General features: G+C 41.6%; 1 protein-coding gene across 2 annotated transcripts in view; it reads left to right on the top strand.

The window, feature by feature from the left end:
* Positions 1–16778, top strand: part of prkcz (protein kinase C, zeta) — a 159069-nt gene extending 142291 nt beyond the window's left edge. For both annotated transcript variants that reach the window (XM_041856855.2, XM_041856856.2), the window contains 2 exons: positions 8893–9008; positions 14494–16778. In XM_041856855.2, coding sequence (XP_041712789.1) covers positions 8893–9008; positions 14494–14581 — 204 coding nt within the window. In that variant the 3' untranslated portion in view covers positions 14582–16778. The remainder of the gene's footprint in view (positions 1–8892; positions 9009–14493) is intronic.
* Positions 16779–17329: the final 551 nt, after the last annotated feature.

Genomic DNA, 17329 nt, shown 5'->3' with positions numbered 1-17329 from the left:
GAACTCCCGGGCTCTGAGCAGCGCTTTGACTACTGTTGTTTAAGCGTATTAATATTAGTCACAACACAGGCCTTTCCTATAAGATTTTATGTAGTTGATAAATTAGATATCTATTAGCACTCCCCATATCTGTTCTTACAGTACCCTCTGTTTTGAAAGACCCCCTTCTTGTAGTTTAACTGTTTAAACAGCCCTGATACATTGATTGTCAGATGACTCAACAAGAGACTTACTAAAGGTTTCAGAGGGAGGAAACTAAGGGAACTATGCATAGTTGTAAAAAATTACACTACCGTTCAAAAGTTTGGGGTCACTTAGAAATGTCCTTCTTTTCGAAAGAAAATCACTTTTTTTTGTCCATTACAATAACATCAAATTGAACAGAGTAGACATTGTTAATGTTGTAAATGGCTATTGTAGCTGGAAACGGCTGATTTTTTATGGAATATCTATATAGTCGTACAGAGGCCCATTATCAGCAACCATCAGTCCTGTGTTCTAATGGCACGTTGTGTTTGCTAATCCAAGTTTATCATTTTAAAAGGCTAATTGATCATTAGAAAACCCTTTTGCAGTTATGTTAGCACAGCTCAAAACTGTTGTGCTGATTAAAGAAGCAATAAAACTGGCCTTCTTGAGACTAGTTGAGTATCTGGAGCGTCAGCAATTGTGGGTTCGATTACAGGCTCAAAATGGCCAGAAACAAATACAGTGGGGAAAAAAGTATTTAGTCAGCCACCAATTGTGCAAGTTCTCCCACTTAAAAAGATGAGAGAGGCCTGTAATTTTCATCATAGGTACACATCAACTATGACAGACAAAATGAGAAAAAAAATCCAGAAAATCACATTGTAGGATTTTTTATGAATTTATTTGCAAATTATGGTGGAAAATAAGTATTTGGTCAATAACAAAAGTTTCTCAATACTTTGTTATATACCCTTTGTTGGCAATGACACAGGTCAAACGTTTTCTGTAAGTCTTCACAAGGTTTTCACACACTGTTGCTGGTATTTTGGCCCATTCCTCCATGCACATCTCCTCTAGAGCAGTGATGTTTTGGGGCTGTCACTGGGCAACACGGACTTTCAACTCCCTCCAAAGATTTTCTATGGGGTTGAGATCTGGAGACTGGCTAGGCCACTCCAGGACCTTGAAATGCTTCTTACGAAGCCACTCCTTCGTTGCCCGGGCGGTGTGTTTGGGATCATTGTCATGCTGAAAGACCCAGCCACGTTTCATCTTCAATGCCCTTGCTGATGGAAGGAGGTTTTCACTCAAAATCTCACGATACATGGTCCCATTCATTCTTTCCTTTACACGGATCAGTCGTCCTGGTCCCTTTGCAGAAAAACAGGCCCAAAGCATGATGTTTCCACCCCCCATGCTTCACAGTAGGTATGGTGTTCTTTGGATGCAACTCAGCATTCTTTGTCCTCCAAACACGACGAGTTGAGTTTTTACCAAAAAGTTCTATTTTGGTTTCATCTGACCATATGACAGTCTCCCAATCCTCTTCTGGATCATCCAAATGCACTCTAGCAAACTTCAGACGGGCCTGGACATGTACCGGCTTAAGCAGGGGGACACGTCTGGCACTGCAGGATTTGAGTCCCTGGCGGCGTAGTGTGTTACTGATGGTAGGCTTTGTTACTTTGGTCCCAGCTCTCTGCAGGTCATTCACTAGGTCCCCCCGTGTGGTTCTGGGATTTTGCTCACCGTTCTTGTGATCATTTTGACCCCACGGGGTGAGATCTTGCGTGGAGCCCCAGATCGAGGGAGATTATCAGTGGTCTTGTATGTCTTCCATTTCCTAATAATTGCTCCCAAAGTTGATTTCTTCAAACCAAGCTGCTTACCTATTGCAGATTCAGTCTTCCCAGCCTGGTGCAGGTCTACAATTTTGTTTCTGGTGTCCTTTGACAGCTCTTTGGTCTTGGCCATAGTGGAGTTTGGAGTGTGACTGTTTGAGGTTGTGGACAGGTGTCTTTTATACTGATAACAAGTTCAAACAGGTGCCATTAATACAGGTAACGAGTGGAGGACAGAGGAGCCTCTTAAAGAAGAAGTTACAGGTCTGTGAGAGCCAGAAATCTTGCTTGTTTGTAGGTGACCAAATACTTATTTTCCACCATAATTTGCAAATAAATTCATTTAAATTCCTACAATGTGATTTTCTGGAAAAAACATTCTCAATTTGTCTGTCATAGTTGACGTGTACCTATGATGAAAATTACAGGCCTCTCTCATCTTTTTAAGTGGGAGAACTTGCACAATTGGTGGCTGACTAAATACTTTTTTTCCCCACTGTAACTTTCTTCTGAAACTCGTCAGTCTATTCTTGTTCTGAGAAATGAAGGCTATTCCATGCGAGAAATTGCCAAGAAACTGAAGATCTCGTACAACGCTGTGTACTACTCCCTTCACAGAACAGCACAAACTCGCTCTAACCAGAATAGAAAGAGGAGTGGGAGGCCCAGTTGCACAACTGAGCAAGAGGACAAATACATTAGTGTCTAGTTTGAGAAACAGACGCCTCACAGGTCCTCAACTGGCAGCTTCATTAAATAGTACCCGCAAAACACCAGTCTCAACGTCAACAGTGAAGAGGCGACTCCGGGATGCTGACCTTCTAGGCAGAGCTGCAAAGGAAACGCCATATCTCAGACTGCCCATCTTAATCTTTTATTTTTATTGGCCAGTCTGAGATATGGCTTTTTCTTTGCAACTCTGCCTAGAAGGTCAGCATCCCGGAGTCGCCTCTTCACTGTTGACGTTGAGACTGGTGTTTTGCGGGTACTGTTTAATGAAGCTGACAGTTGCTAGTCTCATGAAGGCCAGTTTTCAGCTGTGCTAACATAATTGCAAAAGGGTTTTCTAATGATCAATTAGCCTTTTAAAATGATAAACTTGGATTAGCAAACACAACATGCCATTGGAACACAGGACTGATGGTTGCTGATAATGGGCCTCTGTAAGCCTATGTAGATATTCCATTTAAAATCAGCCATTTCCAGCTACAATAGCCATTTACAACATTAACAATGTCTACACTGTATTTCTGATAAATTTGATGTTATTTTAATGGACAAAAAAAATTGCTTTTCTTTCAAAAACAAGGACATTTCTAAGTGACCCCAAACTTTTGAACGGTAGTGTAATTGTGTGCTTGGACGTAATCATGTGTGTGTGTTTGTGTGTTCATTTGAGTGTGTGTGTGTGTGTGTGTGTGTGTGTGTGTGAGAGAGAGTAAGTGACAGTGAGAGAGAGAGCTCCTCACCGGGCCCCTGCTGTTTATTGGCTGTAATTAGTAATCATCATCATCTCCTCGCCCCTCTGGAGTCCTCCCTGCCGCCATATCGCTCTCTCTCTCTCTCTCACATACAGACATGCACTCTCTCTCTCTCACACATACAGACATGCGCTCTCTCTCTCACACACATACAGACATGCGCTCTCTATCGCTCACACTTGCACACACAACACGCACTCTCTCTCTCTCACACACAGACACACACCCACACATATGCACACACACTCTCTCTCTTACTCTCTCACTCTCTCACTCTCTCTCTCTCTCGGCCATCATGTAAACAGGCAACGTCAGACGGTGCTGTGATCTAAGTGTCTTTGGTTCCCCCGCTCAGCCTTGGCTCCAGCTCCCCTTTCAAGTCCCCTCGGGCCCTGGGGCCACTTTCTCTCTGAGTAGTAGAGCAGGGGCCTCATTTATAAACCATGCGTACATACAAAATGTGCAAGTGCACGTTTTCCCGCAAAAGTTGGCATTTATAAAAAACTGAACTTGACATGAGAATGTATTTTCCTCCACGCAAACTTTAGACCATGCGTACGCACATCTTCTAGTGGTTGAAGTATTGTATTGCAAGAAGGTAAGTACGCCTAAGTATTTTGTGCAAATGGGGGATATGATGACATGCTTATTCATAACAAAAAGAACAAGATGCAGCCATTTGCTGTTAGTGAGAAGAGCGAAAATCAAGTGTGTTTTATTCTTGGGATCTAAAATAATTAGACATAGGAATCTATTTCCTATTTATTTTATTTTCATAACCATTGCATAGTAAATTCCTCACCTTTTCTAGCCATACAACAAATTACCATGGTCATTCTTCATTGAATTGGGTCTCTTGTGGTCCTCTGTAGCTCAATTGGTAGAGCACGGCGCTCGTAACGCCAGGGTAGTGGGTTCGATCCCCGGGACCACCCATACGTAAAAATGTATGCACACATGACTGTAAGTCGCTTTGGATAAAAGCGTCTGCTAAATGGCATATTATATTTATATATTATATGTAAATAGATAGGCTATGTATTTCAAGGTTTGTTGTATGTGATCCCATAGTCCCGGTTTATAGCCTACAGGTGAATTTAACAGGTGAAGATCAAGACAGTTGATATTTTCCTTTGGATGATGTATGCTACTACTGTATGCACCCTACTGTCATTTCTATTTGTTTTGAGTAGCGTAGATGATGTTTCAGAATTCCCAGGCAGTCCAGCATATTTAGGTTGGGGGAAAAGTCGATGCAAAACATTGTTGAATTTAAACGTTCTGCTAACAGGTCCACAACAATTTACCATTGTTTTCTCTTTCAGAAACTGTAACAGTCCTTTGCCAAATATAGCATCAATAACAGCATTTAAAAAAAACATTCTGCCAACACAGTAAATAGACTGGTAGCTTATGTAACATATTTGACAGTATGGGTAGGCTACAGTATTGTTGTTTGATAAACTATAAGTGAATTTGTCCAAATACTTATGAGTTCTTCACATGGGGGTGACTAGATACATAAAGTGCTTTCATTTCTAAACAGTAAAACAGATATGTATGAAAATACCCTCAAATAAAAGCGGACATTCTGTAGCCTACTGTCGCCTCATATGAAACGTTTGATCTCAAATCCAAAATGCTGGACGGAGTATAGAGCCGAATAAAAATGTTAAGCTTCACTGTCCAAATACATACAAAGGGGAGTGTATAGATCACAAAAAAACAATGATGGTTTTGAAAATCCATCTACTGTATATCCGTCTTTCTTCGAACAATGTAAGGTCCTCAGTGTACTATTGCCTGATAGAGAAGGACTGGAAAACCATGGAAACGAACCACACGTGAACTCACTTTGCAGGTCCCAGTGAATCACCCACTAAAAATATTGATAGGCTCACTGTTCCTTCCGCCATCATATTTTTTCCTCCCCTGCTTTTCTCTCTCTCTTTTTCTTTCTGTTATTTTATCTTCCTCAGCAAGGTGAGGCTATTCATCTGATATACAGTACCAGTCAAAAGTTTGGACACTCCTACTCATTCAAGGGTTTTTCTTAATTTTTTATAATTTTCTACATTGTAGAATAATAGCGAAGACATCAAAACTATGAAATAACACATCATGTAGTAACCAAAAAAGTGTTAAAGAAATCAAAATATATTTTATATTTGAGATTCTTCAAATAGCCACCCTTTGCCTTGATGACAGCTTTGCACACTCTTGGCATTCTCTCAACCAGCTTCACCTGGAATGCTTTTCCAACAGTCTTGAAGGAGTTGCTTAGCACTTGTTGGCTGCTTTTCCTTCACTCTGCCGTCTGACTCATCCCAAACCATCTCAATTGGGTTGAGGTCGGGGGATTGTGGAGGCCAGGTCATCACTCCATCACTCTACTTCTTGGTAAAATAGCCCTTACACAGCCTGGAGGTGTGTTGGGTCATTGTCCTGTTGAAAAACAAATGATAGTCCCACTAAGCCCAAACCAGATGGGATTGGGTATCGCTGCAGAATGCTGTGGTAGCCATGCTGGTTAAGTATGCCTTGAATACTAAATAAATCACAGACAGTGTCACCAGAAAAGCACCCCCACACCATAACACCTCCTCCTCCATGCTTTACAGTAGGAACTACACATGCGGAGATCATCCGTTCACCCACAACGCGTCTCACAAAGACACGGCGGTTGGAACCAAAAATCTCAAATTTGGACACCAGACCAAAGGACAAATTTCCCCCGGTCTAATGTCCATTGCTCATGTTTCTTGGCCCAAGCAGGTCTCTTCTTATTATTGGTGTCCGTTAGTAGTGGTTTCTTTGCAGCAATTTGACCATGAAGGCCTGATTCACACAGTCCCCTCTGAACAGTTGATTTTGAGATGTGTCTGTTACTTGAACTCTGTTAAGCATTTTTTGGGCTGCAATTTCTGAGGCTGGTAACTCTAATGAACTTATCCTCTGCAGCAGAGGTAACTCTGGGTCTTCCATTCCTGTGGTGGTCCTCATGAGAGCCAGTTTCATCATAGCGCTTGATGGTTTTTGCGACTGCACTTGAAGATACTTTCAAAGTTCTTGAAATGTTCCGTATTGAATGACCTTCATGTCTTAAAGTAACGATGGACTGTCGTTTCTCTTTGCTTATTTGAGCTATTCTTGCCATAATATGGACTTGGTCTTTTACCAAATAGGGCTATCTTCTGTATACCACCCCTACTTTGTCACAACACAACTGATTGGCTCAAACGCATTAAGAAGGAAATAAATTCCACAAATGACCTTTTAACAAGCCACATCTGTTAATTGAAATGCATTCCAGGTGACTACCTCATGAAGCTGGTTGAGAGAATGCCAAGAGTGTGCAAAGCTGTCATCAAGGTTATTTGGCTATTTGAAGAATCTCAAATATAAAATATATTTTGATTTGTTTAACACTTTTTTGGTTACTATATGATTCCATATGTGTTATTTCATAGTATTGATGTCTTCAGTATTATTCTACAATGTAAAAAATAGTAAAATAAAGAAAAACCCTTGAATGTGTTGGTGTGTCCAAACTTTTGACTGGTAGTTTACGTGGTAGCATCTTTTGTTGCACAGGTCACCCACTTTTTGGAGTTGATGATGACTATAAAACGTTTTTTCCTGGCATACGTATATTCAACAAAGCCAATAGACAGACGTACAGTGCAACGTTTACAAAGATAACATGCACGGATGTCACACCTGGGTAACATAAGTATTTGTTTCCTTTCAAATACTTAAGGTGCCATTCTGTGACAATCTGGACCAGGCTAGCATGCACCAGGTATTATTCACCAGACACAGAAAACGGAAAGAAAACGGGCTGAAACATGGAGGGACTACCTGAACCTTGTACCTTCTAGAAACGCTTGTTTTAGTCGTCCGTTGCAACATGTTTTTCTACGTTGTGAACTAATGACAGTGTTGTTTGTATTTGTATTTTATTAGGGATCCACATTAGCTGCTGCCAAGGCAACAGCTACTCTTCCTGGTGTCCAAACATATTAAGACACTTACATTACACATAAAACAAAATATAAAACAGTACATCATATAACACTGTCACACCATCACAACACAAAATATCTGATACTACCATACAACAATATTACAATGTATGTGTGTGTAGAGTGTGTGTGCTAGCGTCTGTGTGCGTATGCCTGTGTCTGTACCTATTGTGTGTCTCTTCACAGTCCCCGCTGTTCCATAAGGTGTATTTTTATATATTTTTAATCTGATTCTACTGCTTGCATCAGTTACCTAATGTGGAATAGAGTTCCATGTAGTCATGGCTCTATGTAGTACTGTGCGCCTCCCATAATCTGTTCTGGACTTGGGGATTGTGAAGAGACCTCTGGTGGCATGTCTTGTGGGGTATGCATGGGTGTCCGAGCTGTGTGCTAGTAGTCTAAACAGACAGCTTCTTACAAAAACAATTAGTGATGAAGTCAATATCTCCTCCACTTTGAGCCATGAGAGATTGACATGCATATAATTAATGTTAGCTCTCCATCTACATTTAAGGGCCAGCCATGCTGCCCTGTTCTGAGCTAATTGTAATTTTCCTAAGTCCCTCTTTGTGGCACCTGACCACACAGTAGTCCAGGTGCGACAAAACTAGGGCCTGTAGCACCTGCCTTGTTGATAGTGTTGTTAAGAAGGCAGAGCAGCGCTTTATTATGGACAGAATTCTCCCCATCTTAGCTACTTTTGAATCAACATGACAATCCAGGGTTACTCCAAACAGTTTAGTCACCTCAACTTGCTCAATTTCCACATTATTCATTACAAGATTTAGTTGTCCAAAATACAGGACTAACTTATTCCTTGTCACCCATTCTGAAACTAACTGCAGCTCTTTGTTAAGTGTTGCAGTCATTTCAGTCGCTGTAGTAGCTGACGTGTATACTGTTGAGTCATCCGCATACATAGACACACTGGCTTTACTCAAAGCCACTGGCATGTCGTTAGTAAAGATTTAAAAAAAAGTAATGGGCTTAGACAGCTGCCCTGGGGAATTCCTGATTCTACCTGGATTATGTTGGAGAGGCTTCCATTAAAGAACACCCTCTGTGTTCTGTTAGACAGGTAACTCTTTATCCACAATATAGCAGGTGGTGTAAAGCCATAACACATAAGATTTTCCAGCAGCAGACTAATTTATGATAGATAAAGTGAAAAGCCGCACTGAAGTTTAACAAAACAGTCCCCACAAAACAGTCCCTACAATTTCTCTCAGCCAATCATCAGTCATTTGTGTAAGTGCTGCGCTTGTTGAATGTCCTTCCCCATAATTGTGCTGAAAGTCTGTTGTCAATTTGTTTACTGTAAAATAGCATTGTATCTGGTCAAACACAATTTTTTCCAAAAGTTTACTAAGGGTTGGTAACAGGCTGATTGGTCGGCTATTTGAGCCAGTAAAGGGGGCTTTACTATTCTTAGGTAGCGGAATAACTTTTGCTTCCCTCCAGACCTGAGGGCACACACTTTCTAGTAGGCTTAAATTGAAGATGTGGCAATATCGTCCGCTATTATCCTCAGTAATTTTCCATCCAAGTTGTTGTGCTTGTCTCCCCATGCAGCTGGAGAAGAAACAGATGACCCCGCCCTTCAAGCCCCAGATCACAGACGACTACGGCCTGGAGAACTTTGACACCCAGTTCACTAACGAACCAGTGCAGCTAACACCAGACGACGAGTAAGTGAACGCCCTCTAAACCGACATGACTAGCCTAACAGAAGACTACATATTTGATCAAGACTAGATATTTAATGAAGTGTTATAGGACTATATAGTTTAGATTTAACGAGTCATCAAACTAGTTATGAAGCGTTGTCCATGTATGACCACATATTTTAAACTCTAATGTTATAGAGTACTGCAAATAGCTGGTAGTGTTTTAGTGTTATAACTAGTGTTATAATAACTTGGTAACACATGGACGGTTAGTGGATAGGGGAGCTACAGACAGGGCAAGGCCAGTTGAACAATGGGAATGGGGATGGTTGTTGGCCAGTAGGGGGCACTCCTCTCTCAGGACCAGTCCAATCCTCTGTACCATAAGGGATTGGAGACGAGTCTGAGACTGGGGACCTGTCCAGGAACAACCCCTAGCCCCTACCCCCTATGAGACACTTGTGGAGATATGAGATTTAAACAATATGGTGAAAATTCAACCTATAGCCTATCAGAGAGCAAGGTTGAGCTGTCAACGTATTGCTTACACCTATCAAATCATCTCATATCTCCACAAGTGTCTAGGAGGGGCTAGGGGTTGTTTCTGGACAGAGTCTATTCAGGTGTTTTCAACGTGTGTCTCTTTTTTACTGCTCCTTTGTGTCTCCATGGCTATCTACACTGACTATACCAAACATTAGGAACACTTTCCTAATATTGAGTTGCACACCCCCTTTTGCCCTCAGAACAGCCTCAATTCGTAGAGGGAATGGACACTACAAGGCAAGGTGTCGAAAACGTTCCACAGGGATGCTGGCCCATGTTGACTCCAATGCTTCCCACAGTTGTGTCAAGTTGGCTGGATGACCTTTGGGTGGTGGACCATTCTTGATACACACAGGAAACTGTTTGTGTGAAAAACCCAACAGCGTTGCAGTTCTTGACACAAACTGGTGTGCCTGGCACCTACTACCATACCCCATACCTTACCCCATTCAAAGGCACACATACACAATCCATGTCTCAATTGTCTCAAGGCTTAAAAAAACATATTTAACCTGTCTCCTCCCCTTTATCTACACTGATTGAGGTGGATTTATCAGGTGACATCAATAAGGGATCATAGCTTTCACCTAGATTCACCAGGTCAGTCTATGTCATGGAAATAGCGTTTTGTATACTCAGTCATTCAAAGTCATCAATAGTCTATGATAGTAGTAGTGAAGATCTTCAATATCTTAAAATTGAACAACCAGAGAGCATTCACCACCTGAGAATCTGCAATGAAACACAGCTATCCACATCTCTTCTGTCTGTTTACGAGTGGTACTGTGCGAAGTCCCCGACTCCACATTTTTGAAAAGAATTGTCTTCAATTAGAAATAGAAAATGCCCTTGTTTCCAGCAATGACTTCTTTCTCCAGTGTATACTCCGTGTTTTGATCAATGTGGACATGTTGTCCACGGGGGCTTTGACAGAATCCTTGTTTTTAGATTAACTTCAAAAGAATCGGCTGAAAAGATTTGGCATAGCAACAGAGGTGGCTGCTGTCCTACTGAGGGGCTCTGTAGCCAGAGTATGACAAACAAGCCGGGCTTTTCTCCACGGCTGCAGGGAAACTATTCCAAACTATCCCATGTGGCTTTGCAGGTGGTGCCAATTACTGGGCTGAAGTTTGTCAACATTTTCATTAAATGATCCATCGTGGACTAATTTCATGTTCAAACTCAATGTTTGTTTTCTATTCATTCAGCTTTTTATATAGATGTATTGGCGATCAGATGCCATACAAATCAGAAGAAAAAGGCTGAGAACAATACAAATTCTAGGCACTTCTAGGAACATACAGTTTTCAGAATACTTGGAAACTGTGGTCCATAACAGTCTATATCAGTTTTTTTTTTTAAAAGGTTACATAAAAATAAGTCAATTTGAACTTCAAATTCTACCTGCATTTGTCTGTTTCAAACCCTAACAAAGTCCCATCATCTATTTATCTATCCATCTACTCTCAATAGAAGTGTTCTGACAGCCGAGGTGCACCTCCCATCTCATTAGGGCCAACTGGGGGCTCACACACTTGTCTGGGGTAATTTGCAGCGGGATTTGACGTTCGCTGTGACAGTCTGCTGGGTTTAGCGTCGGGGAAGGAGGAGAGGGAGGTGGGGGGGGTTGGAAGCTCTGCCGGTTCAATGGAAGCAGGCTTCAAACGCCATGGTATGGCAGCCCCACTGCACTTCAAAAGGAGATGCGATGCCTCTCTCTCTCCCTCTCTCTTTTTCTCTGTGTCGCTCAGGAGAGAGGGGTGATGTCGCCCACTCCTGCTGAGCGGGAGAGGGAGTGATGTAAAGCACCCCCTCTCCTCTTCTGTGATGGGTTTGGCAGACGAAAAAAGAAAAGTGAGAGAGAGAGAGAGAGAGAGAGAGAGAGAGAGAGAGAGTGGGAGAGAGAAAATGGGTAAACCCTCCTTGTTAGGATTTACTTTGCTGCATTAATAAACCCTAGCTTCCTGAGAGCCCTTGCCAAGGAGCTAGGAGAGAGAGAGAGGATTTAATTTGCTTTTGCCAGCGCCGTGACTTCATCAGTCTTGGAAATGGCCAGTACGGCGAGACCCAAAGCAATAAGGATTCAGTCTTTTCTATTTTCTATGACATGGGTCCTTGGCTAGCCACAGAGTTTCAAAAGCTTAATTTTTTGTCTATAGACAGGGACGAAATCTTAAAAATCCCTGGATCTGTATTGTATGTAGAGTGAGGAGGTTGATTGGATTGGTTCCGTCCCACTTTGTTTTATGAATTCTGTGTGTGTGTGGGCACCACCATGAAATACAGGGCTGTCTGTCCTCGAACCTCATCCCCCCACCCCCTCTCTCTCTCAGCTCCCAGCTCTACTGACAACCTTTTTCCCCCACCTATAATTCTTTCTTTCTCCCTGTCCTCCTCTCACTTGGTTCTCTCTCTCTCTCATTGTCTCAGTCTCTTTCTCCCCCTCTCTCTTTCTCCATCTCGCTCTCGTTCTCTATGTGTTGCTCCCTCTCTCCGCATCTGGTAGCACTTTTAGGCTGTCTCTGGAAAAAAGGCAACATTTGTGCTAGTGAGCATTCTTGTTTGTTTTGGTCGCGTCCCAAATGTTCCCTCCTCCCTCTGTTTCTCTTTTGTGGTCTTGTGCCTTTCCCCTCCTTTTCTCACTGCCTCAAGTTTGCTGCTACTCGCCAACTTCACTCAAACAGTGTTATCTAGCTAGCAGCACCTACTGTGTGCACCCAAGTGTGCTCAGGGATAGAATGTCCATATATCATTTTAGGCTGTTTGTATAATTTCAATTGAATCTTACAGAATGCATTTTCTGGGTGTATTTCAGTGTGTTGAATGTGATTCTAAACGCATGGTGGTGTGTTAAAGTCAACAGAGTATGTGTCTGGATCTAGATTACAATGAGCTGGAGATTAGGCTTTGGTCTTACACCACATTGAGGCTTCTCCTTAAAACTGGTGTAGGATCATCTCTACCAACATTAAACCTCACCTCAGCCATTACAGGTAAAATAACCACACCCACCAGGACCAGCGTTTAAAGATAACCAACATCTCCAGGACGGAAGCCTCTCTATTCCTCTCCCTCTCCCCAGCAAGAGGCCTTCTTCCTGCGGCTCCACTCCTCCACCCTACCCTCCTGGGGAGTGTGGTCAGCCCTCTTTACTACGGCATATGAGGGTTGCGTCTCAAATGGCACCCTTTTCCCTATATAGTGCACTACTTTTGACAGGGCTCTGGTCAAATGTAGTGCATTATAACGGGAATAGGGTGCCATTTGAGACGCAGAGGAACAGCCTGTTGCTGTTGTTGGAGAAGCAGCTGCAGCAGAAGCTCTGCTCCGCTCTCAGAGTAGTACATTTATTTTTACACAGCCACTCCAAACCGGTCACACGGTTCGCTTCATTTACAGATGATTACCGCTTTGTTAATGGAACCAACCGGGGCCTCAGCTGGGAAGAGAAATAAGCACAGGGAGAGTTCACTGATGAGGCAACAACATCCTGTTCTTTCTTCTACTTTCTCACATTGTGCAAAGGGACATTTTTTTTGCTGGGGTTTAATGGTAGATTTTGAAATAAATATGTGTGTTAGAACAGTGGTGAGGTTGTTTGAACATTGCTGGTTTGAAATAACTGTAAGCTACTAGGTGGATCATAGCCTACTTCATTGGTGCCCTGGTAGTGATGTCCATGAAAGACTATTCTCACCCGACTGCCATAGATTCCCTATGTATAGGAGAGCTGTAAAGGTAACTCCTGAAGTACTGCACTAGCATGTCTATACCCTTTAAAGACATGCTCCGGAACTCTGGCAACTACAAAGTATTTTTTAAACCTCCTGCTTTGGGCTGGATGTGTCAATGTGTAGTTCATACATGCATAATCTATGAGAAGAATGACTGTCTTACCTCAAATAGCCATGAAATCCCTAGTCTGAAAGCAACTGTTTTTCTGGAAGCTGTGCTACGCTACATTTTCCCCCACGTGGGCCATCCCCCTAGCAATTCAAGTTTAACCAATGAACTTCAGCACCTCACCATTTGAGTGACAGCTAACAAGAGGCACATCATGCACCCACAGCAGAGCAAGAGAGAGAGCCATGACGTGGTTCACATATCTGCACATATGTGACATAGTAAGCAATTTTCAGGGACCACTTTTGGCTCGTGAGCGCTACTTTCAGAACTACTGGCTAAAAAGTATACAAAAATACTGGAGAATTGTACCATTGGATTTTTCAATTTCTTGTGCATCCGTAGATACCAACCATTAGTCTGTGTGATTAAGGAGGGCTGAGCTAGAACGGTGTTTGTGAGACAAGGGCGGATCCCAAAGGGGCCCGCAGCCAGGTCTTTTTACAAAAATGTCTGTAGAGTCTGAATGGTTTGAGCTAGAAACTACTAAAAGCGATATATGAAAAGCTGAGACTCTCACAAACACTCAGATGTAACATATGACGGTCACATATGTTACTCAAGGGTCATTAGAAGGTAAGGGGTTCTTCTACATAGATCATAGGAAATCCCAGGACATAGTGTCTATAATACTGTAATAAGCTCACATAGTTGCTGTCACAAACTCCCAACAGTTGCCACTGACTAGTTGGATATTCATTTCCCAGTGAGCAAACAATTTCTGTACTTACTTACAGCATTCATATAAATTCATTTTTTATCAGGTTTTTGCTTTGGAGGACCTTATTTTGTTATTGATATTTGTAAGTACAGAAATGGTTTGCTTACTGGGAAATGAATATCCAACTAGTCAGTGGCAACTGTTTGGAGTTTGTGACAGCAACTATGTGAGCTTATTACAGTATTATAAACCCTATATTCTGGGATTTCCTATGATCTATGTAGAAGAACCCCTTACCTTCTAATGACCCTTGTGTAACAGCATTTTTCATTTGTTCTGAGTTAAATTACCTTTTTCCCTTTCTCTCTCTTTTCTTTTCTCCCTCTCCTCTCCCAGGGACGTCATCAAGAGAATAGACCAGTCCGAGTTTGAGGGATTTGAATACATCAACCCCCTGCTGCTATCCGCAGAGGAGTCTGTATGAGGGAGAGGAGACCTCCTCTTCTCCCACCTGTGTCTGTCCACCCCCCACCCCCCTCTCAGCCAAATCAATGAACAACTCCCTCTGGGATGGAGGGAGGACAAAGGGAGGACAAGAAACTCCCGGCTTTGCACGAGGTTCGAGGACACGAGTGCGAAAATTATACTTTTTTTTCTTTGTGGATCCCCCATAATGCATTGCATTATTTTGTTATCTGGGCAAAACTCTTTGGAGGTGGTCAACATAAAAAAGGACACAGGAACATTCCCAAATCTTGGTTGTTGATTGTCCTGTTTTTTTGGCTTCGCGTTTTTTTTTTGTTTCCCCAACAACTCCATCTCTGTGTCAGCAGCATGGCTGGCTATGTCATTTCAAAAACATGAAAGCGACTTCATTCTGTGCCTGCCATCGTAAAACAGATTTTACAGTCCCCCCCCTCGCATCCCTGGATGGAATATGACAGTTCTACGACTAGAACTTGAAGTTATGTGCACTTTGTTTTGTTAATTCTTTTTTTTTTTTTTTTTTATCTTGTAGGAGGCTCCGCTGCCTCGAGCAAAACAAGAATGTACAATGACGAAGGAAAAAATTACAAGTTATTATTGTGTATTATAATGTAGGTAGCAACTCCAACTTGATGATGCCTTTCTATTGATGCAAAGTGGCACGTTTTATTCATGACCATGAACTTTCTTTTTGTTTGTTTTCCTCAGCATTGATTTTCATGAACAGAAAGAAAAACTGAGACAAAACATTTTTTATTTTTTATTTAAGAAGTGCCTCAAAGATCCAATCTACACCATGTTTCTGATTGCACTTATCGATTGTTCCAATTCCTTTCAGCTGCCTGGCGGGTTGGTCAGTTGGTGAAGAAAGCCAGTGGAACAAATCGCGCATAAAGACCAAGGGCCTCATTTCTAAAGGGTTTTTGTGCACAGATTTTATTGTAAATTGCGCATACACCGAAATGTAAATTATGCCAACGTTATAAGAGTTAAAGATTTAACAACCTTGAGCTTGACAAGAAAATATGCAGTTGGAAGCATTTTTATAGATCATCCAATACTCTGACAGCACAAAGAGGCAAACTATCATCTGTCGGTCAACAGAATTTTGAACGATAGTGCATCGTCCTCAGCACTGAAGTATGGGCTACTGTAAGTCTGTACACTTCAAACTTGAGAAGTCTAAGTTGTCATAGTCCTTTGCCATTCACAGCATATAAAAATGTAGTTGATCACCATAGATGCTGAGTGAAAGGTGTTTAAAGGGGAAATATTTTTAAAGAGCCACTGAACACACTGTTTGGCATGTGTGTTTTTCTGTTGCTCATTTGAAAAACGAGATTTCAGTCTTGGAGGTGTGTTTCCTAACCGATTCCACGTTTGGTTAATGATGTTTATTCCCCATGAGACACTGTAGACGCGGAAGCCTAGTTCCATCCTCAAAATCCCCAGAATGAATCTAAGATAACTCAAGAAATCTGTAATTAAGTTTGATGTTTCTGAAGAGGATGTTTTAGTTGCGCAATTTTACATCCATTTTACATTTGGGGCAGTATTTCTCAAGTAAAAAAATGTGCGACGTGTTGTCTTAGGTAAACAAAGTCAGAGCTGCTGGGCAGGTCTGTCTCACTGTCTACGATATTGGATAGAGAGAAGTCACCGCAGCTGTTCACCCCATGTTAGTGGGCAAATGGACATCGTCAAATCAAAACCCAACCTTCATTTACCCGTTGTGACGCACGGATGTTCCAAACTCCGTTTTAGATGAGACTGACACTAGAATAACTGTTTCTGACTCATATCGATGCCACATAGGCCGTTTTCAAAGGGATTCATTGCTTTTTAAAGGCAGTCGCTCTTTAAATTGTGCATACTCACATTTTGAGAACTGATTGAACGCTTAAATTTAGTATAGCAACTAATTTTTTTAATGAGGCCCAATGTCTTAGGTAATCCAAATGGTTAAATCTTTAAAAAGGAATGAACGTTATGGAGCACAGTAGCCAGCCATGGTTCTGATGATAACATGGTTACTCTTACCGTTCTGTTGAAATACCAACCTGGTCTTAGAGCATTTCGTATTATTCTGTATCTAAATCTGAGACAATCCATTTAATATATGTTACGTTTTGTATGGTATGTATTAATTTGTGGATGTCCATCACCCATTTCGTATGATATGTTACGATTTTACAATTTGTATTATACCGTATGTTACCAATTTGCAAAATGTACAATATATTACGAATTTTCTAAACATACAATATGTTACGAATTTGCAAAACGTATGATATGTTACGAATTCTAACAAGGTGGCTAACGTTAGTTAGCTAGCTAACGTTAGCTAGGCTAGGGGTTAGGGTTAAATTTAGGAGTTAGTGTTAAGGTTAGGGTTAGGGGAAGGGTTAGCTAATAGGGTTAGGGTTTGGGGATGGGTTAGCTAACATGCTAAGTAGTTGCAAAGTAGTTAAAAAGTAGTAAGTAGTTGAAACGTTTCTAATTAGCTAAGATACTAAAGTTTTTCGTGATGAGATTCAAACTCGCAATCTTGCTAGTCATTCGCGATACACTCCCACCCATCCACCCCAACCAACCACCTTTCGGTATTGCCTTAAGTAACCATCTGTCTTATGTAACCATACCAAATGTAACATATCATACTAAATGGAGTGTCTTGGATTTACATACAGAATAATACGAAATGCTCTGAGACCAGGTTGGAAATATAGAATAGAGCTACATCACT

This window comes from Coregonus clupeaformis, chromosome 30, assembly GCF_020615455.1.
Source record: "Coregonus clupeaformis isolate EN_2021a chromosome 30, ASM2061545v1, whole genome shotgun sequence".
Classification (NCBI taxonomy): domain Eukaryota; kingdom Metazoa; phylum Chordata; class Actinopteri; order Salmoniformes; family Salmonidae; genus Coregonus; species Coregonus clupeaformis.
This window is presented reverse-complemented; position numbering and strand designations above follow the sequence as displayed.